The sequence below is a fragment of the Anser cygnoides genome, chromosome 16, assembly GCF_040182565.1.
Source record: "Anser cygnoides isolate HZ-2024a breed goose chromosome 16, Taihu_goose_T2T_genome, whole genome shotgun sequence".
NCBI lineage: Eukaryota > Metazoa > Chordata > Aves > Anseriformes > Anatidae > Anser > Anser cygnoides.
Genome location: NC_089888.1, coordinates 3,815,741 through 3,841,196, shown reverse-complemented (window position 1 = coordinate 3,841,196; position 25,456 = coordinate 3,815,741). Strand labels below are relative to the sequence as shown.

Sequence of the window (25,456 nt, the reverse complement as noted above, 5' to 3'; positions counted from 1 at the left end):
GCCTCCCTTGCAGGGAGTGCTGCAGGTCCTGCTGCCTGGCTCGGGGAGCTGAGCTCCATGTCGCAGGGTGCTCACACGATGCTTTTGGTGCAAGTTCTTGTTTTATACCTGTAAAACTCTTTGCCAGTAACAGGAGAGCTGCTTTCTAAGGCTCTTCTAATTCTTGTTCCAACCCCTCAGCAGATACAAATAGGGAAACTTTTGTAACAGCAGCACCTCACTGCTGCAGCAGGTAGCGAGCCCTGTAGGTGAGAGCTCGAGGGGAGGCTTCTGTGCAGTGGGAAGCGGTGCTAAGCACCAAGCCGCGACCGGCTCCCTTCCTGCCAGCTTCCCCTCAGTGCTAGGAGTAAACAGCTTCCCTCAGGCGTACAGATGCAGTGGGCAAAGCCTTTTATTGTGCACAACTTCGGAGCTGTAGGAAAAGACAAACAGTGCTGCAGCAGAAAAAAAAGACCATTTTTAATGTGGAGACAGGAAAAAGGAGCCAGGGTCAGTCTTGACACCCCCTGCCCAGCCTAAAGGATGGGAGACCCCCTCTGTACAGCCACCTCCTGGCTCAGAGCAGCCCAGCCCCAGAACCCCACCTGGTCTAAGCACCACAGACCCCCTCCAGGCCACCGGGAAAAGCCTTGCCTGGGCTAAAGCAAGACTCCAGCTCCACCCCCTGCCCCTTTTTGTTTTCTGTGTTGCAGAAAGCCTTAGACTGCTCAACAGGGCTGAGCTCAAGACCAGTTGGGATCAGCTTCCTTACAGAGCAGGGAGGGTGAAAGCAGGTGAGTCAGCTGGAAAGGGCTTTTGGAAGGCCAGAACTGAGGATATTGGAGGTGCTACAATGCAGATAGCTATCCCAACTAAACTTCCCTAGTTGGGTATTCACTCATCTCCCCTTCAGGCTATTTTTTTGTTACCTGCTTGTTTTAAGTGTATTGTTATACACACTTTTGTTATACACACTGTTTATTAGTCTGTGAATAGAACAGACTGCACAGAGCAGATACTGTCTCAAGTGCAATGTGATTTTGGCACACAGCGGTGCAGAGGTAGGCCTGTGTTACCGCTTACAGGAGGAGAGTGATCAATCTACCTCTGCTGAAAGGAAGAGAAGTGGCGGAGAAAGCTGCTTTAATTGTGAGGAGGCTGGACCAGAAACAGCAACCACTGTCCTGGGCGCAAGGAGTGTGGTGGAGGCAGGAGGAGGGTAAATACAAAAGGATGAACTGGAGTAGAGCTTTATCGTTCAACTGTTGCATGTAACATTTCAGGAGTTATTTTTAGCATTAGGAAACTACTGGTCTACAAATCCCCTAGTGGGCAATCACAACACCAACACTTTATTCTAAACCCGATGAATCATGCAAAGTCTATGCAAGTAGCAAGTCATGCACTCCTCTGTTATGACATGCTTTCAGAAAAGTCAGTGCTCATGCTGGTTTCCTCAAAACACTGCGCCTTGAAGTTGTAGTGTAAGTCAAGCACCTAGCGCAAGTTGTTCAGAAGCTTCATGTCTGGGCTCTAATCCTCTAAATGTGGAAATGCTGGGGGGAAGCACAGTTCTGTACTAGGTGTGTTCTCTTAAGGCCAGTGCACACTTGAGACAAAAAAAGAACTGACCCTGTTCAATGATTCTCACGTTAAGTGAGGTGTTAGAAAACAACTGCAATCAAAATCTTCCTCCTTTAATGGGTGGCTACTGCTGTTTTGTAGCCAATCGATCCTTGGTAATTAATATAAGGAACAGACGGATTTTTTTTAAATAAGAGCTTAAAAAAATCAGTAGGTTTATTGTAGGTCTCAAGAGGGGCACAGTATCAATAATGGAATGCCTACATGGTGTCTATACAGAGTAACCCATTGCTTGAATTAAAAAGCAGCTAAGCAGTTGAATTTTGTTCATCATGATGTTTTCTTCTGTTTTTTCTTTTCGTTTTCTTCCTTTTCTTTTTCAATTTCAGCAACATACTTCTCAATTTCTTCAGGGCTTAGAATCTTAAAAGAAAAAAGTGACCCTTAAGATACTAATACATCTCAGAGGCTTTTATTTAAGTGATTCTAACTGTGACATGGAAAGTTAACTGCTGTTTATAGAGACAGGTACATTGCGCAGACACAACAACATTCCTTGGCCACTAATATGAAATAGAAATATTTGCCAGTGCAGAATGTGAGATTATGGACTGGAAGTTAGGGCGGCTCTACAACAACGCTATCAGAGAAACAGGCTACGGGGGAGAAAAGCAAAACATGGCTTTTACCTTCAGCGGCTGATCTCGTCTCATCACAGCCAGCTCGATGTTCTTCCCACCGGACTGCACAACCTTAACAACAGTTAGGGGCAGGTATTAGGAGCAGGCCTGTTAATTAATCTAACAACCCCCTTTCAAAGGGGGAAAAGTACCTCACTCTTTAGCTCTAAGCTCTCTAGCCCAGTAGTAGTGTAACAACCCCCACCCACCTCCCAGAAAAGGGGCCCTCCTTCTGGCCTCAGGGCACTGAGGGGGTGCTGAAGAAAACCACAATTCCACAATCGGACTTTGGGCTTCAGTTTTCTACATCTTAAATTTTAACACAAAAGCAAAACATGCCCTAAACCTCACATGCAGTACCTTTAGTTCATTTATTTTAGTTGCGAGAACTCAAAGCTGTTTTCTTGCCTAGACAACTGCAAGCAACTTCTTCCATGTAAGCTGCAGGAATTCTTACCTGAAGCACCCTGAACCTTGAATTTAACCCCGCAGTGTATATTTATAGCCTACGATTAGTACAGTTTTCATAGATACTTTCATACTACTGTATGAAGATTTTGGTGTTCTCACATTTAAGGAGTTAATCCAAACATACAGTGAGCAGTCACGCAAGCGTTCTGAAGCTGACTCACCTCAAGAAGAGCCTTGATAACGAGCTTAATAGTTAGATCATCTGTTTCAATGGCTTCATCAGTATAGTTTTTCTCCAGGAATTCACGTACAGATTTAGCTCCTCTGCCAATGGCATTAGCCTGGAAATGGTGAGGGGAAGAAAAAAGTAGCACAGAAGTTTAGGGAAAAAAGACCTAATTTACACAGTAAGCAAGAAATGGGAGTTGTGCAATTACATGGTCTGAAACCCTTTTGTGGTCACCATGTATTTTTTGTAAGACTGAACACCTTCCTTCCCCCACATCACTCAAAAAGACAGTAGTCAGGTACAGGTATGGATTTGGTAAACAAAAAGCACAGATGTCCCAAGTAGAGCTGAGCTGCAGACTGCCGTTCCCAGTCAATGTGATCATTATGGATCTTTGCTGCTGTGAGCCAGCGCCATCTGGTCAGTTAGATCTCCTTTCTACTTCAGTCCCTCTTTAAAGGAGGCATTAACTCTTGAATATTTAATTATTTCTCCGTAGGAGATGGAATCAACTCACCTTCCAAGCATGGTATGTGCCAGAGGGATCGGTCTGGTACAGACGGGGGGTGCCATCAAAGTCAAATCCCACAATCAGAGCAGAGATACCAAAAGGTCTGCGACCGTTGCTCTGAGTATACCTCTGACCAGAAAGAAGAGATGTTTATTTCATGAGTAGTTCTAAACATTTTTAGAATAAAAAGCAGAGACTGTAGATGTTACAACCAGAAAAGGAATCAGAAGTATTTTAGGAGGCTTTCTTACTAATCTACCTATTAAAGTCAGGATTCCATATCCTACACAATGCCATAAGCAAAGCAAGTAAAGTGAGCAAGAAACTGCTCAATCCCTTCTCCTAACATCTGTTCAGGTTTTCTGCATGATTACAGCTATCAGGAAGAATCTCTCCTGGCAGCTGCTGCGAGACAGACAGATCTAGCAACACTGTGCTTTGACAACATGCTCAGGAAGCCAAAAAGGAGGGTGACAAACACAAAGCCAGTTTTCACCAACAATTTGCAACAATTCCATGAGTTACAAAGTACGATATCATCTGTGGTGATAGGTGCCTGCAGGAAAACCAGTGTTAAAGCCCTTTTACTGGTGTTGCAAAGTAGTTGCCACATCCGGCACCAGAATTGTCCCCAGGCAAGGAGGCCCCACGCTGGCAGCATTATGGCAGCAGCGACAGCATGCCAGAACGAAAGACAAGTGTGGGTTTACTGTGAAGGAACACTGACATTTTGGAAAGCAGTATTTTGCTCTGGCAGGCAGGCAATTATTACAAGAATTACACCATCACTATACTAACATGTCTGTGTAAATTAGACTATTACTAGTCCCAACTAGTTGCTGAAAATTATTTTAACACACTAGAAAATGAATAATTTTAATCATAGAATGGGGTTGGGCATATTGTGACACTCGTTTGTTTAAAATTCATAAATATAAAACATAATATATTAAGTGCTGCACTGCTCTGCTCCCCTCTTATCACTCCCTGCAACGTCCCAGAGGAACGAAAACTACAGCAGGAGCCACAAGGATGTTTTGACGGTAACACAGCGCTGGCATCCTGAGTGCACTAAAGCTGCAGATTAGCAAAGTGTTCCTGATAACATCGCAAATGTGCTCACGCAGCCATTACAAGTACCAATTCATTTCATCTTTGGAAGAACACTAGTGATCAATCCCATTACGACATTTCTGTTCCCAGAAAACCACCACCACGTGCTGTGTTACACTGCTTTTTACCAGCTAAGCAGAACGCGGCCAGGAGAGACCTTTCACTCGCGCAGTCAGGCACCGTTCACCAGGACATATTTGAAACGTCTCCGCGCCGTACAACATACCTGCTTCAGGCTGGCGATGTAGCGTGTGATGTACTCCACGGTGACAGGATCCTCCACGGTCAGCCGGTGGCTCTGACACTCCACGCGAGCTCTATTTATAACTATTCTGGCATCAGCTGTGAGCCCTGAAACGACAGCGCACTCGCTATGCTCAGACACAGGCTTCGTACCACACGCACAAACAAAACAACTACGCTCGCCCTAAAAGGCTGACGAGGACAGTGTCAACAGTAGTGGAAAAAAGCAAACGAGAGATCATCATTTCTTAGGTTTGCTGAGCAAGGACAGTATTTAAAAGACAATAGTAGGAACGTAACGCAGCAAAATGGCACCATTTTTGTTTACAGCTTTCACGTTTGTGAGTTAAATAACATGCAATTTTGAGGCAGGCAATCGGACCACTACTGACAGGCTGAAAGCACTCCATCGAACAGCAAATTAGCAAAGCAATTTCAATTCTCACATGCTTTGGTTCTATTTCTTATGCAATCTGCCACTCTCAGTTTTGTGACTTGTTTCTGCTACAGAACTCAAGCTTGTGACCCCACCTGCACGCCTGAGGATCCTTAGCTGAGGAAGCGGAGGCAGCAGAAGTTGGCCAAGCCTATCACTCCTGCATGCTACATCTAAAAAAATGCTATTTTTGCCAGCTAAATCTCCTCTTAAAGCATTATTAATACTGATTGAAAGACCCTAAATTAATTGAGGATGGGAAATAAATTTTCTCTCCAATTACGTTGCTTTTCAACTTTCATGCCTCCTGTTTAAGCTCTGATCAATGGAAATTGAGTCACTTGGACCAGGAAGATCGTGGAACTAAACTATTTGTGCTTCAAACACGTAACTGTTCATTCAGAAGGAATCTTCTGAACTTGAAGATGAAAGATTATTCTTTGTTTTATGCGATTTAGCTTTTTCGGCTTGATGTTTGTGGAAAAAAGTCCCTGTAACTGATGAATGGCTCTCACCTCTCCTGTAATACAGCTACCCAGTTAAACCAAGTACGTTACGTCCTCAGAATCCATAAACCTACCAAAGGTGCTCCCGTAACTGCTGCCGCGCCTAACCCCAAATCCTGGAGAGTTCACATACCTGCAAAAGCCATGCAGACATTGTCATCGAGAGCACAGATCTTCCGCACAGTTCTTTCATCCTGAAGTTTTGCCACAGACTTCTTTTCCACCCCAAGAACAACAATATCCTTCCCTCTGACTCCAACCTTCAATGCAGTAAAAAAGGGGAAAAAAAATAAAGTTAAGCTAGGCCTGAAGAACCTCATAGCTGCAGACTTTAGTGAAATGAGTATTAGGAGAGAGGGGGGAAAAGTCACACAAAAACAGATTATAAGCATGGTTTCAACTTCAAGTCAGTACTTTGTTTCCTACTGCTACAACCTGGAAAAGAACTGATGTAACCAAAATCACATTAGGTTCCCGAGTGCAGTTTCACAACCAGCTTTCACCAATTTAAATCTGTGCAGCTCCAGAGAGAGATATTCCCTCTCCTCCCACCGACCGTTTTCCCCAACACCACCGTTAGTATTTCTGCAGCCAGAGGCAGGATCAACAATAAAACTGCCACTGTGACTGCTCCGCTGATACTGCTCGAGTCACAACTAAAACCATTTAAGACCAAACAAAACGTACAAGCAGCCGGTCAGTAGGCTGCTTCTTTACTGTACAAATGCATACTTCAAGTGTGTGTTTTCCAGCATTATGGAAGGGGAAAAAAAAAGTCCACCTTTCATACTTTTCTTTCCACTGCTTCTCACAGGGTGACAGGAATCAGTCATTACTTGTGAGTGCCCCTTCTGTTATGTTACAGATGTTTCTAAAACATTAAACTCAACCAGCTACCCGACAAGAGACAAGACAGAGGCAGATTACATTAGGTGTTAACTCCACTTTTACAAGGTTTTTCTGGGGAAAAAATTTCGGGGGAAATTCCCCAATTTCCGGGGGGAAAAAAATTGGTGCCCAGTGCCAGGACAAGAGGCCACGGGCACAAACTGGGGCGCAGCAAGTTATTTCAAAACACCAGGAAGCACGTCTGTGCTGTGGGGTGAGGGAGCACAGACCTGCACAGGCTGCCCAGAAACTGTGCAGTCCTCGGAGACCTTCCAGTCACACTGTGATTTACACCCATCCCATAAGCAGTAAGGTTTCTTCTTGGCGTTTTGTTATTTGGGAATTAACAGTTTTGTTTTGTTTTTCCCCCGGTGATAAAACTCTTAATTGAGCAAAAGTCTGGGGAGACTGGAAGACTGAAACTGGCAGAAAGTCGTGTCTACATGCCTTTACTGATATGTTTCCCAATCCACTGGGAATCTGCATCTTACACTAGGATAAAAGATTACCATTTTGACCACGTGCAGAATTACAAAGTCGAAGATCATTATCTCCCATAGCTCTACCACAATCTTACAGGTACGAGGGTCTTGCTCCCTGTGGCTGGAACAGGGTTGCTCTGCTAACTCAGCCTCCCCGAGGCAGCACAGCACGCCGAGGAGCGGTCCATCCACAGCTGCCGCATCACTCCCACCACCCCAGGACACCCACCTCGCGCCCCTGCCTCAGCAAACAAAAACCCCAACGCGCCCCCTCCAACAGGTGGGGAACTGAGGCAGCGCCTTGCAGAAAAAGCAGCGCCCACTCTGGAAGAAAGAAGCAGCACTTTTAGGCAGCTCCAAAGCCACTGTTGAGCTGTGAAGCCCCCTACCACCAGTGTCACCCCCTAAACCCTGTTCCTAAGCACCAGGCCCAGCCTTTCCTTGAACACCCCCAGGGACGGTGACTCCACCACCTCCCTGGGCAACCCGTCCCAACGCCTGACTGCTCTTTCTGAAAAGAAATATCTCCTAATTTCCATCCTGAGCCTCTCCTGAAGCAACTTGAGGCCATCCCCTCTGGCCCTAGCACCAGCTCCCTGTGAGAAGAGGCCGACCCCTGGCTGCGGGTGCCCCAAACCCGGCGGCGCTCACGGCCAGGCCGGACGAGGCCCTGAGCAACCCGTCCTAGCGGGTGCCGTCCGTACCTGTGACAGGGGCTGAATAGCTTTTCAGGCCCCTTCCCCAGCCGCTCCGTGCCCCCGGGAGCCCCTTTTCAAGCCCCTTCCCCGGCCGCCCCCTCCCCACGCTCCCGGCCTCTCCCTCAGGCCCAGGCCCGGCCTCCCCTCAGCCAGCCGGGCTTCGGGAGCCGCCCTGCCGCCTCTCGGCCCTCACTCACCGCCGTGGAGCCCTTCTTCACCGCCTCCTGGGCGTACTCCACCTGGAAGAGGTGCCCGTCCGGGGAGAAGACGGTGATGGCCCGGTCGTAGCTCATGGCCGCCGCCTCCCTCAGAACAGCACACTCATCCCCCCGCCCGCTTCCGGGATACGCCAACGGCGCCCCCTGCGCCAACTGCGTACGCTGCAGCCTCGGCGGCGGGGGGAGGCAGCGCGGCCGCGGCTGCGCATTTAGCGTAAGCATGCAGCGCTGCGCACCCAGCGTAATCAGCCGGCGTAGGCGGGCGGCGCTGCGCACTCAGCGTAGGCGGCCCCAACCTGGCGCTGCGCACTCGGCGTAGGCGCAGCGCCCGCCCCCGTTTCCCCCGCTCTCCCGCACTTGGCGTAGCCGCCGGCCGCTCTACGCAGTTGACGCAGCGCGGCAGCAGGAGGCCGGCAGCAGCCGCCCGGCTGCGGCAGGGAGCCCGGCGGCTGGGCCGCACCATGAGGGAGCGGCTGGCGGGGGGGAGCCGGCGGCCGCCGCTCGGGCCCGTTTCGGCGGCCTCCCCAAATCCCCATCGCCGCGTCCTCGCCGAGAGCCTCCGGTACCGGCTGTGGGCTCGGGGCGGGGCGGAGCGGCCGGGGGAGAGGAGCCCGGCGGTGTTTTCCCGTTGCGGAGCGTACCATCGGCTTTGTCTCCCCCCGCCGCGCACTGCGGCTCCCCTCGCCGGGTAATAACAACATTATCGCAGCCCGCCCGGCATGCGATAGGCACTTAGTGCACCCCACCATGTCGGTCGCCTTTGCTTCTGCTCGCCCGAGGGGCAAAGGGGAGGTCACCCAGCAAACTATCCAGAAGGTAAAAAAAAAAAAAAATTAAAAATCAAAAATAAAATTTAAAAAAATAATAAAATTAAAAAAAAAAATAAGCATGCTTGTGGTACAGGCAGTTTTCTGCAGGATCCCGGGGAAGGCTCCTTCATGGAGGTGCTGCTGAGGTGGGCAGGAGGAGGAGGAGGAGGAGGAGGAACAAAGCCGAGGTGCGGGGATGGCTGCGGGGGGGCGCGGGGCAGGGGCGGGAGGCGCCTCGCCCGCTGCCGGGAGAGGGGGGGCAGGCGGCCGTGAGGTGCTGCCGGGCATCCGCTGTGCGTGACGGGGTTCTGGGGGTCTGCCGGCCAAAGACGGGGGGAAAAAGGGAAAATGAGTGAAAATAGGGAATTTGCGAGGGGGTTCCTTTGTATCTGGCTGCGGGATTTTGGTCGCGGAGGAGGCAGAGGGAGCAGCGGGCGCTGGCGGTTCCACCTGCTGTTATTTGTGCTGTGGGCATCGGGGTTCGGTGACAAAGGTCTTAAAGATTCCCTCAGGGAATGAGGTCCCCACGCGGGTCTGGTGCAGAAGCCGAAGCAGAGGGCTGGGAGGTATTGTTCCCCCCTGTCACAGGGGATGCGCGCACCCGCCCGGCCCCTCCGTTCCTCCGCAGGAGGCAAAACTGCGTGACGAGGGGGCTGGAAATGCCGATAAAGCCCGGGCACGCTCTGCTCCGACCGCTGCTTGGCTCCCGGGCTCGCTGCGAGCGCTGCCCGCCGTGAGGTGCCGCCGGGGGTCGGGCTGGGGGCTGGGGGCTGGCGGGTTGTGGCCGGCGGGGAAGCGTCACTGAGGGAACTCGGCGGCGGGGGGGTTTGGGCCATTGCCTGGTGCCGCTTGGGGACCTCGAGGGAAAAACCGTCGTTGGAGGACTGTGACAGAACAGATGTAGAGGCAGAACAGCTGCTGTAAGAGGTGGAAGTGTGACGGAAGCCTCAGGACGCTGTTCGGGAACGAATCCCACGTTGCGCAGCTCTTGCAGCACGCGTAGTATTGTGGGCCGATTAATTTTAAATAATAAAATATCCCCGTGGCTAAGCTTTTCTCTAAAACTCCAAATTGGATGAGGTTAGGGCAGAATTTCATAATACAGATGGTTTTTACTTAAAAACACCACCATATCCATAAGCAAAGGGCAGCCGAACTGTCCTCATTTCAATTTTCAAGCACTTTCCTTCTTTTCATATCCATAAACTTCATGGAGGCTCCAAAGTGTTATTTCTTTACAAATAACATCCAAAACCGTTTCCCGTCACAGGTAGGTTTGTTGGCACGTTCCTTCAGGGCTGCTCACCGGTGTTGTCGGGCGGTTTTCAGTGATTTTCCTTTTGCGAAGCAGTGGTGCTGAGCGAGAGGCTTGCAGGCACAGTCACCAAATGGGCTTTGCAGTCAAGTACAAGAAGTGGGGCAGTCCGAGAGGGAACAGATGCTGGGCTACAAACTCATTAAAATTCCTATTAAAGTGGGTTTTTTTAGAACATACCAATTTTGTTGAGAAACAACGTTATTCTTATTTGCATTTGTAATATATAAGCTGCTTATTTTTATTTGTTAACTCAATTTTAATAGTCCGTTAAAGCTTTTATTATTCAAGTACACGCTATCATCCTAAAATAAATCATGCGGAGGAAGTTAGAGCTTTTGTCAACACAGCAGTGATGATGATGCTTTAAAATGATTCACCAAATAGCATTTTTAGGGCAGTGAACTATAATTTCTTGTGTGCAGCAGAGATCAGAACTCAGTTCTTTTTTCCTAGGAAGTTAGGAAAAGGATTATTCCTGTTTCCTTTTCTCAGTAAGCAAAATGTTCTTCAGCTAATTGTGGAAGAATAATAACCCTTTTCTGACAAAGGTATCTGTGGTATTGCTTGGACTCTTGGTGTGGAATACATACCTTCACTGAACGTGAAAATGTTTTTGCCAGTGAAAGTTGATAAGGACAGTGTTAAAGACTTCGCTAATTCTGCATTCAGCATTTCCATTGGCACCAGTGAAAATTCTGTACAATGAATACAGACAGTGAAACAAGGAGCTGTGCTCTGAGTCAGGCAGGAGTATTTTCTCTTAAGGTTACCTGCTGCTCCCAGGCTGCATGTGTGCTGGAGGAGCAGGGCTTCGTCTGACACAATTCCGACGTTCCCCGCCAGGGCTGAGGACACCACCCAGCCATCCTGCTGGTCCTCAGCCCCTCACCGGCTTGGGTGACAAGGTCGCTGCAGGTGCCATCCAACCAGTGGTGGATAGGGGCGTCTAGAGAAGTTCTGGCCAACTTGTAGGTCCCAAGCAAGGAGCAGGACAAGCCGAGCTCTGCAAGGGGGTGACTGGCCAGACCAAGCGCAAAGAAAAGACTCTCCTGCTCATTTTCCTATAATCTAGCCTTCTGCATCTAAATGGGTCAGGAACTTGTTCTGATCAGAGCATACACCCACACAGATTAATTCATATTTAGTTAGTATTAAAGATGTTATACTTTTCTGATGAGTTCTTACGTCCTGATGCCCAAGTTCAAAGGCCCAACCTTGCAAGCACTTAATAGCAGTGGAACCCACAAATTGCATTATGTAGTGAGTTTTTTCACAGAGGCGATTATAAATTCATAAATGCTGTTGTTATTTTTCCATTCATTCACCTGTAGAACGCTTGCTCCATTCCCAAGAAAGCGATGGGGAAGAGGCAAACTATTATCTTTGAAATTCTGAAACAAGCAAAAGGATATTTTAATTTTTTTACTGCGTAGTAAGTTCATTAATTAAATGACAGGTGGCATTTTGTCCAGCAGCCCTGATTTTTTTGAAATAATTCAGTGAGTAGATTTTACTGAATGAAGCTAAGTTAGCAGCCACTGATACACGCAAATTAACTGGAATATAGTTACTCTGTATTTTCATTCGAAGTCCTCTCTGTATTTCAACGGAACTACCGCAAAGGACATACTGGGATGCAATTTTCCTAAATGTGGTTTCAGTGGATCCAGCCTTGCAAATTTTATGTTTTGTCAAAGTTCAAAAGTCTGCAGGCACAAGTTCTATGCAGGAAAACAAGTAGGTTTAAATTGTTTGAAAGTATGTCTCCTATTTGAAAATAAGAGTCTGGAGTTTTTCAAAGGGCTGGGTGATACTTCAGAATGAGGGAGATGCGTTTCATAGGGAAAGTGATTTCCTTCTTCAGCATAAAATCTATCTGGCATTTAAGGAGCAAAAAAGGTAAGTCCATTAATTCTTCTCTGTTGGGTATTTCAGCTAACTCATTTGAAGATAACTTCATAAAGGAACGATTTGAAAAGCGCTTTGTAATATCCCAAAGTAGAAGTAGTAGTGCACAAAACACAATCCATGGTGAAGGAGGGTGAATGTGGAATGTCAAAACCACGGGACTTCAATCTGATTCTCGTAGTAACGTGTTTTGATCGTGTTTCTTTTATGCAGATGCTAGATGAAAACCACCACCTAATACAATGTATTATGGATTACCAGAGCAAGGGGAAAACTGCAGAATGTACTCAGTGAGTATTACAAGTTTTGGGGTATGTCAGAGAGTTTGGGTGTACTTTTTCTCAAGAACAGTACTGTGAACAGCTCTGCTTACTGGCCACTGAGAAAATACCTGGACTACTTCCTATTTAGGTTCACTTGTATTAAGAAACGTAGATTGTTCTTGAGACAGAGGTTTTGGTGTTTTTGTTTTTTTTTTCCTCCAAAATATTCAAGAATTTATTATTTTGAATATTTTTAACAGATCATTTATTAAAATAATTATAGAGGATTACAAACCTGGTGATACAGGACCACTTGCTTTATGCAGACTCATTAAATATGAGTAGAATCGGGTATAACATAGATTCATCAGAAAGTAATAAAATGTTAAGGATCACTAGTGGTTATCTATGGCTAAAACAATATGCATATAGACATACCAGTTTGTTTTACTTACTATTCCTAATCTTGAAAGTAAAATGCTTTTATAAACTTTATGGGTTAAGTCTCAGTCAGGAAGAATAGCCAATCTGCCCCATGAAAGGTCAAGTTACGGGGCCAAACCCAAAAGAGCTGTACTTTCCAAAAAATTGTCTAAATGAGTTTATGATTCAGTTCTTGATGAATTCAACATACAAGGTTTGAATTATTTTAATAATGCATGCACTGCCTGCTTGGAAATTAATCCATTGAAGATTTTGAGCAGTGAAGGTCAGCACTGAATGCTTCTGCAAAGAAGGCAGTACTACGGGAGTATGTGCGCGTTTGGGAGGAGGCTGCCAAGTTCCATGCTCTTTGTATTCATATCACCATCCTGGTTTTATTTTTGCCACTTTTACTGCTTTCCATACATTTTCCCCTTATCAGAAGAAAAGTCATGCTAAAAAAGTATTTTCTCTTGCCTTGTTATAGAACCCTCCATGTCTGGCTCTTCACTTTGCTCAGTGGTGCAGCTGTAGTTTGCTTTTGGATGCTCTCCTGTTCTTCCTTACGAGCTTTTCCAGTTCATCGAGAACTGTGAAGAAGCATACATGGTTCTGGTGGTGCTTACTTGAGTAAACACTCCAGTTAAAGCACTCTTAAAAAAATCTTTTTCTTATCTTGCTGGAAAGGCAAACAGGTTTTGGTTTTTGGAGTTTCATTACTACTAGGACGCTGGTTAAAGAGAGGAAGAAGCTGTGGCTAACTGTTAGAGCAGCTGACCCAGTGTCAGTACTCAAAGAAATCCTGAGATTCCAGCTTTACAGTTCACTCAAAGTGCTTTCAAAAATCTGCGTACTTTGCTTTCCCCTTTCCCCAGGTTCACCCATTTGTAAGTTGGGTGTCAAACCCACTGCTGAAAAGCATGGCAGCACAGAAATAGGTCAGTACTATTGCTATTTATTAAGACTGATGTAAAGTGGGCTAATGTAACTTCACTAGCCATTTGTAAAGAGAAAAGAAAAAAGAAAAAAAAGGTTGTAATTTTCTGTATTGTTAACCCTTTCCAAATAAGCTTTACTCCTTATTCTGTAGATACCAACAAATCTTGCACAGAAACCTCGTTTACTTGGCAACAATAGCAGATTCTAACCAGAATATGCAGTCCTTGCTTCCTGCTGTAAGTACCAGTGCTACCATCAGAAACGTTTACAGTGCCAGAGGGAAATGTTCATTCATACTGTTACTGATCACTGTCAGGAAACCATTTTTTAGTATTTTTCCAGCAAAAAGTTTTGAAGTGGTCATAGAGACCACTAAACAAAAGTTACTGTATTTGAATCGCATTCTTCGGGATGTTAGTGTTAATATCTGGCTCTGTGGCCTAAGTTCTATATCCTATAAATGCTGCAGCGTCACAGATCTGAACAGAATCCATTTGTTCCAGATTTCTTATTCTTTAATTATTCTTATTGTATTCTTTACGCAGGAAAAAAAAAAGCCACTGTTTTATATCAAAAATCGCATTCAGCATTTGGGCATTGGTTTGTTTTTAAACGTTGTGTTATTCTTGCTAAAGTGATTGATTTTGGAAGCATCCCACCTAACACAAAACACAAAATAGCTTTATGCTTGACAAGGGTCAATTTGTCAACGCTCTTCTGTATAGTCTCTGCTAACGCATATACCCTCAGCAGTTACTTTCAGACCAGCACAAAATGAAATTCACGTTAGTGCAGAAGAATAGGCACAGAAGCCAGGCTCTATTATAAGCCCAATTTTGAGATCTTCGCTGTGCTGCCTGCTGGCTTCCCTGTGTCATGCTGAATGTCATTTGCACACCCTAGTCAAAAGAAAAAAGGTTTACTCAAGCAAGCCTAAAAAGTGAGGAAAGCACGCATTTAGTTGAGGCAGCTTTTAGTCATAGTCAGGCTAATTTGGGGGGTTATTATTTTTCTAAATAAAACCTAACCAAAAATTTGCTTCTCCTCCTTGTTATTTGCAGCCTCCAACGCAAAACATAAACTTGGGCCCAGGAGGAATGACTCAGAGTGCATCCAACCAATCTCTCCATTCACAGAGCAATCTCAGTGATGCAATTGGGACGGGCCTTCCTCCTTCCTCCCTCATGCAGAGTCAGATTAGCAATGGTGAGCCTTGGTCCCCTTTGTGCTGCTTTGCTGTTGCTTGGCAACAAAATCATTAATGCAGAATATACTTAGAGAGCTGTAAAAGACCTCTCCTAACTCACCTTTCAGGCATATGGAGATTTCAGGCACATGCTGAAATCATCACAAAATGGCTACAGTCGGTAATGATGTTGGGTTCTGCAAGGACTCCAGGCTGCTCAGTATTTCTGTAGGGGAAATTAAAAAAAAAATGTTTGTATTAAAAAAATGTGTAATGAAAATCACCAAGTAAAGATGCCTCCAAGTTTTTAGTTAGAAAAATTATATATTGCAGTATTTTTCTCTTGAAGGCGGTGGGGGCTGGCCAGGGTAAAACGAGATTGCTCGTGTAACTGACTGCACAACCAAGCCTTTAGATTGCAAAGGCTTTCTAGGAGAAATGCCTTTTTAAAAATAAAATGGTGTTATGTCAGTCTTTGTCCTCTGCAGAATCTTGCAGGGATTGAACTACGTAGCCAAAGAGTTTGCACAGACATTTTATATGGATAAGATAAATATACAACTTTATCTATTTGTTTCTTTTGTTCTCACAACTGAAAAGAAACTCACTGAAAGATTTTTTTTTTACTTTGTGCATTTTATAGTATGAATAATCTGTTTATTTATTTTGTATTTAATGATTATTTAGTTAGCTCTTGTTTATGTTGGTCTTTCCCAAAGTGACAGAGAGAGAAAAACAGTTTCTATAAATAGAAATATGTGACTGTAAAATCACAGACCTTGGCAGGGGGACTCAAGAGCAGATGCAAACCATGAAATTACTTTGGACTTTTAAAAAATCTGTTTGTGGTCAAGCTGATGGTACCTTTTAAACTAATGGATGAGGTATCTACTTTAAACAGTTCCAGCTGTAAAAGGGGCTTATTAACTTTATCTGAGCCTTCTTTCTGAAGGATTTATTAACTAGTATGAGTATTAGAATAAATCAGTCAAAACATCATTTTGTTTTTTTGCTGTGTGACATATCACTCCATGTATAGATAGACTGAGAAATTATTTAACGTTTGTCAACAGTTAGTGGACAACGTTTTTTGCAAGTTAGGAGTAAGTATGCACAAACAGTTATGGATACGTGGGCTCTAGGACTTGTAAAAATTTTCCATCTAGTGGAGATGAAAGTGTGTAATGAACAGGTAGAACATGTAGCAGTATGTGTATCTCTGGTTCTGCTGATTTCAGTAGGCCTAGATCTGTTCATCTCCTGTTAAAAATGCTGCTTGCTTCTCTCCATCAGAGGAAAACATAAAAATCAACAGCAATTTTTCTCATTTTGATGTCTATAAATATTATTAAGAGCAATTAATCAGGTTTGCACTAAGAGAATTAGATACATTTTTCAGAGGCTGGAGATACGCTTAATAACTGAATTGAAATATCGTTATTTAAACATTACAACACAATTCTGTCTCTTCTAGGGATTCTGCATGTCTTCCATCCTATCTAAATTAATTTACATAGACAGCAATACGCAGTTGAGTTTAGATAGACAATACATGCTATCGCAGTTTATGTAGTAAGAATACCCAGTGAAAACAACTTTCCAAAACTCGTTCATAAAAGTATTTACAGCAACTAACAGCAAAAACCAGGACCAGTTTTCCCCAGTGTTAGTTATCCAACAGCAACAGAATTTTTTAAAAAATAAGCCTACTGCCAGGTAAGGAGGATGATACTCACAATATCAGGATACAATTGGAGCAGCCTGATGGGATATCGGACAGGGAGTGTTGCAACAATAGTGATGATGATTATGGACTTGGAAGATTTATCTTCTGAAAGTCTGAGGTTCTTCCAGGCAAACTTCAGGAAAGGGGAGAGGCAGGTCTGTCCTCTTGGCATTCGGAGGGAAGGGTCCCTCAGTGCTTCCTAAGCCTCGGCCGAGGTTAACTGGTTATAGGGGAACTGCCTGAATGCAGCAATGTGCAAGGAGCCGCTGCTGTGCCCCCCGTCGTCACCATTTGTGTGAATGGGGAAGATGAGTTGGCAGCAGGACAGGAGGAAGGAAAGAACAAATTTCAGGAGGCTGGGATGTTACCAGAGTGCGTGTGTTTTCTGAAGAATTTGAAATTACTGGCATTTGTTCATTCTGCTGCCTGCAAGATCTGCGGCAGCCCGTGAAGAACTGGCTGTAGGCTGGTGCTGCTGATGTTTTTCTTCTTGTCTGCAATTCTGTATACCTAGATTTGGCAGCCAGGAAGAGGAAGATCACACTAATTTTGCACGAGGCAATTTTAATTTGTCTGTAGATACCAGGGAATTTTAATAATGAGGATTTTTTCATTTTGTTTTGCCTTATCATATTTTAGAAAGGCTGCGAGGGCTGTAATGCTCACTGTACATTGCCAATAATAGCACAGATTTTCTTGTTGCTCTCTTTAATTTTTCTAGGTCCTAATCACGTGTCTATGCAGCAGTCAGGCCAGAACACTATGCCCACAACCTCTCTGAGTATGACTGTCAGCAGTCATGGAACTGGGCCTGGTTATAGCCATACAGTGCCTGCATCTCAGAATGTGCCAATGCAAGGCCAGGGGTCAATAGGCAATTATGTCTCTCGAACAAACATCAACATGCAGTCTAATCCAGGTAAACTCCCTCTTCCTCCTTCTGGGCCAACTTGACTTTTCAGTGACCTCAGAGGTTTACCACACGCGAATGTGTTCTGTAAATATTTTCTGTAGACAGGGGCAAACATGCAAGAGGAAAAGCTTTAAGATGTCTCTGAATTTTAAGGTGTCGGGCACCAGAGGAAGTGAGAACAGTTTCAGACTTGCTTCAACTTCCATTGACTTGCCGTGGTTAACAATGAGTTGTGGAAAAGAGGATTAGTTAGCTAAAGGTGCAGCGGCGCTATCCAGTAGGCCCTGGCGGCAAATCTCACACCTGTGGGAGGGCTCGGAAAAGCACCTTTGGCCTAGCTGAAAGGGCCTGCCAGCCAGAGAGTATTGCACATTTACCATTTTTATGTTACTACCACATTTTTTATGCATAGAGAGGCTAGCAGACAACTCAGAAGTTATCTCTTGACTTGTAAAAATGATTGCTACTGAGTATTGAATGGGATGTCCAATGCTTGTTCTTTCAGACAATATGAAATGTAGGGAGCAAGTAAATCCTGGAATGTCAGTTTATTTAATCTGTATGATCATCAGGTATGTAATAAGATCAAAGTAGAAGAAAGAATTGACTAGAAAACTAATGCAGCAATGAATGAATGAGTCAGGAGTGAGGAACAAATATCAGTTCTTTCTTCAATCCTACTGTAATAATGATTCCATTCTTTTAATTAAGGTAATAATTATCAAGGTTAGATGTATTTTTAAATGTGTGACTGAAACAAATGGCAAGAACTAACCACGTAAAGAACATCCTTTTCTGACTACAGTGCAGAAGAGTTAAATGCATGTAGTAGGAAAACATCTCCCCCTATGGAAAAATCACAGAATGATCAGGTTGTGAGTTAGTTGAAGGTTTTAACTTGATTCCAAAGAAATTAGGGAGAGAACGGTCGTATCCTTTTATAAAATGGTATTTTCCATGCACGTTGTAGTCTCCATGATGCACCAGCAAGCAGCAACGTCGCATTACAACTCGGCGCAAGGAGGGAGCCAACACTACCAGGGCCAGTCCTCCATTGCCATGATGAGCCAGAGCAACCAGGGCAACAGTATGATGGGGCAGCGACCGATGGGCCCCTACAGAGCTTCACAGCAAGGTAAAGCCTACCAGTAGCTTATTGATACAATTACCAGTAGGTTGATGATGTTCCGCCCATTGTGTAGGGCAGGTAAGTCACCAAGATTTCCAAGCCACTTTTATGAATAGAGAACCCATCTGGGAAGGCAGGAAATCTGAAATGCTGGAAGTACCGTGACAGCCAGAACTTTAATCTCTTTTCAAGTGTATTTTTTTAATTATTTCAGGTGTTTAGAAATAATTCTGTCTAGAAGAGATCATATATCTCTAAAGAAAAGAAGAAAAGTTTGATATACAGCTCACTGAAGTCATTGGAAACCTTTTTGTTTCTTTCAAATGGTATTGGATCAGCCGTAAAATGGCAGAGTTAACAAGGAACACATTTCTGCAAACAAGATATAGTTTGCCAGCAATTAATAAGAAAAATTAGGCCAAAGCAAGGAAAATTCCAGAGGATAGCCACCATGTTCTAACACCTCTGGAAAAACTTCAGAGAGGTAATAAAAATGCTAGACTGATTCTAATATAAAATGAATTTTGCTAAGAAATAAATGAATACATTAATTGTAATATATTTGATTCTAACTGTGTTCTTGAGCATGGCATACATTCCTGTGCTTTCTAATAACTCAGATTAGTAGATGAATTGTAGCCTTTTCTTTCGGTATTGACACCCAAGTGAGTGGTTTTAGGACATGTTGCTGACACTTGCATAATTTCAGTTTCAACTAGCTTTTTTTCTGAAAATGCAAAGTTATTTCCTTTTTTCCAGTGAGCAAAGCATCTTTGAAGCTGCTCTGAACGTACATAGCCTGCTTACTTTTCCAGATGAAAACATTGTTTTCTTAAAAAAGAAATAAGATAATAAAAAACATCCCCTAAGAGTCCACGGGCTCAGTGTGCTCTCTCTTGCCTTTGCCTTGCAGGTTCCTCACAGCAGTACATGGGTCAGGAAGAATATTACAGCGAACAGTACAGTCATGGACAAGGCTCATCAGAACCTATGAATCAGCAATATTATCCAGATGGTAATTCCTCTAAGCTCTGGTCACTGTAATACTGGTAAAGCATAGACTGGCATGACTGCCACATCCAAGGACGTGGCAAACACATTAAGATTTGTTTCCAGTTTAAGTGCTAGAAAATTTTAATCCCGCTGCATGGGAGCCTGCATACCCACACTTCAGAAAGAGCATGAAGCCAAGTTGGGACTCGTATATCCTAGTGATTTCCCTGAGGGTGTGACTTTCCTTGCCACATATTCAGACTTTCTCTTAGCCTCATCTTTGTGCATAAGCAACTTCATAATATATGGAGTCAACAATGTATAGGAAGCTATATTAATAATGTATGTGATACATCTTTGCAATTTCTTATAGGACATGGTGATTATGCCTATCAGCAGTCATCCTATACAGAGCAGAGCTATGACAGGTCATTTGATGACTCTACACAGCACTATTATGAAGGAGGTAGGAAAATACATTGGTAATTTTCATAAACCAAAGCTCTGTTCCCCTAAAATACTGACCGAGGATACAACATCCTTATCAAAATATAAAACGTGACTTGCAGTGTCTGCATTACAAAGCTGCTATTTAGTGTCCAGAAAATAGAATTCAGCCATGTATAGCATTTTTGTACCAATACCATATCAGACTGTATCCACAGTATCATGTCAGTAATGGTATGGTGAGGTAGTTATGCTGTGCAGCCTTGTGGGATCACTAATAACTTGTGCATAGCCTGATATTCATTAGAAAAATGATCCTCAGGCATAGCTGAGCCTGGTGGAATTATTGCTATGGATAGTGAACCTTTTTTTCAGTGAGCGAGTAAACTTCCTAGATGTGCTCCACTCTTATAAAACTGTTTAATGAACATTTTATAGAATGCAAATAAAAGTGCCTATATTAAAGTAAGAGTTATGCTTACTAAGGTAAACTAATGTGCTGCAGTTAGAAATGGGGTTCAGAGCTAGAAAAAAATGGCAGCTGTAAATGAAAATTTACCTGGAGTGAGAAAGCCTACTGGTTTATTCCAGGACCAACTTTTTTGGTCTTATTTAATTCACCTTACAAATTGTGAAAAACAACGTGCTAAATGAAACTAATCCTTGAAAATCACCAATATTTTGAGTCTGTAGTTCTACCACTACAAAACTCTGTACAGCAGTACATCAGTACATTCAGTGATGCTATTAAGGCATCTGACCTGTAAATTAACTGTAAAAATATTAACTTTATTATGATACAGCGGGGTGGCAATTTGGAAAAGCAATGTCCTCCATATAGTCTCCATTCATTTTGTTATTTCAGGATACCGCAAATGGAATTTCCATTGTAGACGTTTTTAAAAACATCAGTAACGACTAAATGTGTTGTCTTTCTGGGTTGTATGAATAAACATCATTATCTGGAACAGAATACAGTGGGAGGGCTTCCTGAAAAAACAGCTATTTACCCTGGCACCCTTATCTTTGTAGCTCTGACTCTTTCTTCTCTGAAACTCTCCTGGAGTAAAACAAATCCTGGTAGAACAGGTTGCTTGTTTAATGATGTGTATAAACAACTCTCTCCCATTCAAATATCCTAAAAGTCACTAGAGAAATAAACTCATCGTGATTGGCAAAATGCAAACATCTGTTTCCAAAAAGAGTACTTGTCTATGAGTTCCACACCAGGGCTCCTCACTCCTTTATTTTCTTTATGATTAGCATGTACGTTGAAATACCTGCTTCATCCGTAACCAAACTATTCCACTTTTTCCCTCTTTAGGAAATTCTCAGTACAGCCAGCAGCAGGCAGGATACCAACAGGGAGCTGCACAACAGCAAACATATTCCCAGCAGCAATACCCGAATCAACAAAGTTACCCAGGACAACAGCAAGGATATGGTAAGGAAACTGTCACTGACCAGTCAAGTGTTTGCAATACTTCAACCCGATGTCTCCATTCCTAATCTAAAATATGGTGTAAACTATTTTATTGATTAACCTTGGACATCCACATACTATAAATAGCCAAATAGCATAGCATGAAAAGGTATTCTGGGCAGTAACATCATTAGTAGAGCACTGCATTTCATACTGTTGTTAGCATTCTGAGTCCTCTCTTGTGATAAATTGAGAAAATTACCCAGTACACACGCCTCATGTTGACTTCCTGACAAGCACTGGTAGGAGGTCACTGTATGCATTCTCAGGCCTCCTACACATCAAATGGTTCTGCAGCTGGCATAAAAAATAACATAAACAATCCAGAGAATCACTACTCCCTCAATTAGGTTTCTTGCAATGTCATATTAATCCTTGGTAGACTTGGAACTGAGGTGAAAAGAAAAACGTGGAAGTGATTTGAACATGCAGCTAACGCTGGCACAGGGCTTTGGAACCATTCTGGTCACCAGGAGCAGTGCTCCCCATCGTCATCAAATTAAGTCTGATGGCTGCCTTTGAGTTCTCTGGACAGCTGCATGCATCCGAGTCTCTGAAAGTGAGTAACCATTTCAGGTTATTCAGCACAAAAACGGGCTGGAGATATTGGGAATATTCTGAATACTAGCTTCAAGGCAAAGGATTTCTATTAAACCCAAAATTCAGTTTTTAATGTTAACATTTGGATTCCTCTTTCTAAAGATGCAGAATTTGCTAATGTTTCTCAGGTTCCTTAAGTTTGACACTCTGGACAGCTGCAGTACTCTGCTCCTGTTCTGTTTTTGCAGGGGGAAGTTGTGGCTGGGAGCTTATTGATGCTTCTCAAAACCGTAGATTCAGGGTAACGTTTTGGAAGACCAGAGAAATACAGGATTTCCCAGAGGGATGTAGAACCAGCTTGGGGAAGTCTAGGCAAAATCTACTCACAGTTCATACTTGCAAAGCTTACTTTATTACCATCACATTTTACATTTTGTTAACCATAAGAACTCCCCCTAGCAAATCAAGCCTTATTAATAGATTTCGTTGTCTTCTCAGGTCCTGCACAAGGAGCATCTTCACAGTATTCCAGCTACCAACAGGGACAGGGGCAGCAATATGGAAGTTACAGAGCTTCTCAGACAGGACCATCCGCTCAGCAACAGAGGCCTTATGGCTACGAGCAGGTAAATCATCTAAATCTCTGCTATAAGAAAGCAGATTTATCTACTAGCTCCTCACATCAATCTATCTGATAACTTGGTGCAGGCATATTGATGATACTTGGGTGGGTCTTTCAACATCAGTAAACCAACAGAAAATTAACTCACTGTTTGTAAACCTCTGATATGTTATTCTCCAACATTTTTATTTCTCTCTTTTTTTTTATAGGGACAATACGGAAATTATCAGCAATAAAAGAATATGATCCTGTGTCAGATTCATTTCAATAGTATATCCATCTTTTGAACTGGATGTACCGACAGTTTTGATTAATTGTAATATGTTGGTTACCCCTTAGCACAAAGCAGCGTCTGTATGTGAACAGTGTTCATTTCATGCTGGATATGAAGCAGTGCACTACTGGTAACAAGACAATGCTTTAATGGTTTGATATTTGGTGCTGTGTATAGTACTGTATGTTGATACAATGCAGAAGTTTTTAATTTCCCCCCCATTCTTGATGTTTCTAAATAGCTTTAGGATCATTTGATCACAGTTGTGCCCCGTTCTGGAAGACAGCCAGGCTGTTCGGCATTCTGGCTAAATACAAAGCCATTCAGTCATATCTCAGCCCGGGGAAGTATCCTACAGTAGGTCATTGATCGTTTTTTTAACTAAATGCATTACGGATTACCTGCCAGCTGCTGAAATCCATGGCTCTTAACTTTACTTCTTAAGAATAATGGGGAGGTTACATTCCTTATGTGAAGACAGTTTCATGCTATATGATAAAAGTAAGACTAATTGCAATGTCTGCAATACCTACGAGAGCGAACTACCCAAGTCTTATAATTCAGTAATTTCATAAATCCATGTTTTTATTGTAAACGGTACAGAAAGATGATCAAAACCTATATTCAAAGATACGTTAATCACTAGGGCCACATTTTATATATGCATATGTATAAACTAAGATGTTTCTATTATGGAAAGAAAAATAGAAGGGAGCTCTGAGATCTGCAGTGTCAGCCTACTAGATGTCAATATTGCTTCTTATTGTGCTTAGCTGAGAAAAACATCTGGCAAAATTCCGGTTTTAAATATGCTACTCCAATTTTTATAACGTGCTTATATACATTTTCATGCCAAATTTCACAGGCAGGTGGCTGGCATCCTCCTTTATTTCTGATTCTCCCATAGCCCTTGCTCAGATTTTCCAGCAAGCATTATAACCATAAATATTGTCAATTTTATGGTTGACTGTTCTTACAGCTTACCATCACATTCATTTTTCTCTTGTACCGTGACAGAAATAGTTCATAAGAAAAAAGAAAAATCCTTTTTATTTTTTTCCCCAGAAAAGCAACTAATTTCAGCTTTAATTGTGAAACAATATACATACAGAGAGGGGAATTGTTAATGGAGTCAACCAGTGAGAAAATACCTATAGAGGGAGATTTTAGAAATATGAGCTAGTGGTATGTAAAAGCCAGTATGAACAATTGAAGTCACTTCTGTTTTTATATGTCCTTATAAAGTGTTGAATAAAGCACTTATAAAGTGCTTATATAACTGCTGAATGAAGTAACATGTCCAAACCTCTCTGTGGCAAAAGGCTAGGATGATTATAGTCCATGAGCAATTTTGAATAGGAGACTAACTGAAAATTTACAATATAGAGTAAATTTACCCTATGTTGTAGGATGTTCTCCTTTCATGTGTCTAAACTGGTGTATTTATGGGATTTTGAGTTTTGGTACTTCGTATTTTGAAAAACCAAGACCACAAGTAAAATTAAAAAAAAACTCTCACTTCATTACTTTTTTTCCTGTAGAGGAAAATCTTTTAACTGGACAGCTAAAGATCAGTGTTGCTATCAAATGTGACAGCTGTCAAATGTCCAAGCACTGCCCTTGCAACATTAATATTTTTAATAACTGATAAAACAGAAGATATTTCTGGTCAGTCGTCATTTCTCTCATCCTTCCTGCTGGTGTTTTCATACAAATAAGTACTCTCAAATATCAAGGAACAGAAAGGAAATAAGGTTGTTTTCTTTACAATATGTTGATATTACAGGTAGCCAGAAGAATGCAATATTGCTCTTTGCCAGCTTGGAAATATGCCTTTTTATGTGGTTTTTGAAAGTGCTGAAATACTTTTGAGAGAATACGATCAACACTTAAAATGAAACAGCAACATTACATCAATCTGAAATGTCTTACATTAAGAACTTCTTGAATGTTGTGTATATAATGTATTTGAAAGAGCACTTTGGAAATAGTTTGTACATTTATTTCCTAATTTATACATGATTTTGGTGTTAATATTTCTAATTGTTAATAACAAAACGTTTATTTAATGTGTTGTTCATTTTTATGTGTCAATGTGGAAACAAAGTGATGCCAGCATTTTGAATTCTCCCATTAACTGTATCATTTTCTGTTTTGTAATACAGAATGCTTGACAATTGTTTAGGTTAAAAATTATCTGGAAATGAAATTGGTGGTGCTTTTCTTACGACACAGACTTTTTGAGTGGAAACAACAAAGGGCAAGGGGAGATGCCTTGGGGTCGCACCCACTCGGTGCGCCCAGAGGTTGTCCCGACTCCAACGCTGAGGGCGATGGGTGGGTGCCTAATTAACGCCCGATTAACGATGCGTGAGGCGAGGCGAGAGGGCTGACAGGCTCAAGGGGACCCCCGAGGCAGACAGCGACGCCCGGCGGCACCCTCACGGGCGTTACGTCGGTGTCGCGGGCTCGCTGTGAGGGCAGCGGCCTCCGAGGCGGGGCTGA

At 43.2% G+C, this 25,456-nt stretch overlaps 2 protein-coding genes across 5 annotated transcripts; one reads left to right on the top strand and one right to left on the bottom strand.

Moving 5' to 3' along the window:
- Positions 1 to 1,754: 1,754 nt before the first annotated feature.
- On the bottom strand, positions 1,755 to 8,182 carry PSMA7 (proteasome 20S subunit alpha 7). The gene is made up of 7 exons (XM_013189006.3): positions 7,958 to 8,182; positions 5,826 to 5,952; positions 4,734 to 4,858; positions 3,401 to 3,523; positions 2,876 to 2,995; positions 2,253 to 2,315; positions 1,755 to 1,986 (listed from the first exon to the last, which is right to left on the bottom strand). Exons 1-7 carry the CDS (start codon positions 8,051 to 8,053, stop codon positions 1,894 to 1,896), a joined length of 747 nt encoding a protein of 248 aa, XP_013044460.1. The 5' UTR covers positions 8,054 to 8,182; the 3' UTR covers positions 1,755 to 1,893.
- Positions 8,183 to 8,475: 293 nt separating this feature from the next.
- SS18L1 (SS18L1 subunit of BAF chromatin remodeling complex) lies at positions 8,476 to 25,160 on the top strand. Of its 4 annotated transcripts, none has more exons than XM_048074572.2 (11): positions 8,481 to 8,794; positions 12,227 to 12,303; positions 13,790 to 13,874; positions 14,700 to 14,844; positions 17,272 to 17,469; positions 18,434 to 18,598; positions 19,506 to 19,607; positions 19,959 to 20,051; positions 21,357 to 21,476; positions 22,554 to 22,681; positions 22,887 to 25,160. In XM_048074572.2, the coding sequence occupies exons 1-11, from the start codon at positions 8,726 to 8,728 to the stop codon at positions 22,911 to 22,913; spliced, it is 1,209 nt and encodes a 402-aa protein (XP_047930529.1). In that variant the 5' UTR covers positions 8,481 to 8,725; the 3' UTR covers positions 22,914 to 25,160. The 4 variants fall into 4 exon arrangements, with proteins under 4 accessions (XP_047930532.1, XP_047930529.1, XP_047930533.1 ...); XM_048074576.2 differs by lacking the exon at positions 8,481 to 8,794 and adding an exon at positions 9,063 to 9,080; XM_048074574.2 differs by lacking the exon at positions 8,481 to 8,794 and adding an exon at positions 9,109 to 9,525.
- Positions 25,161 to 25,456: the final 296 nt, after the last annotated feature.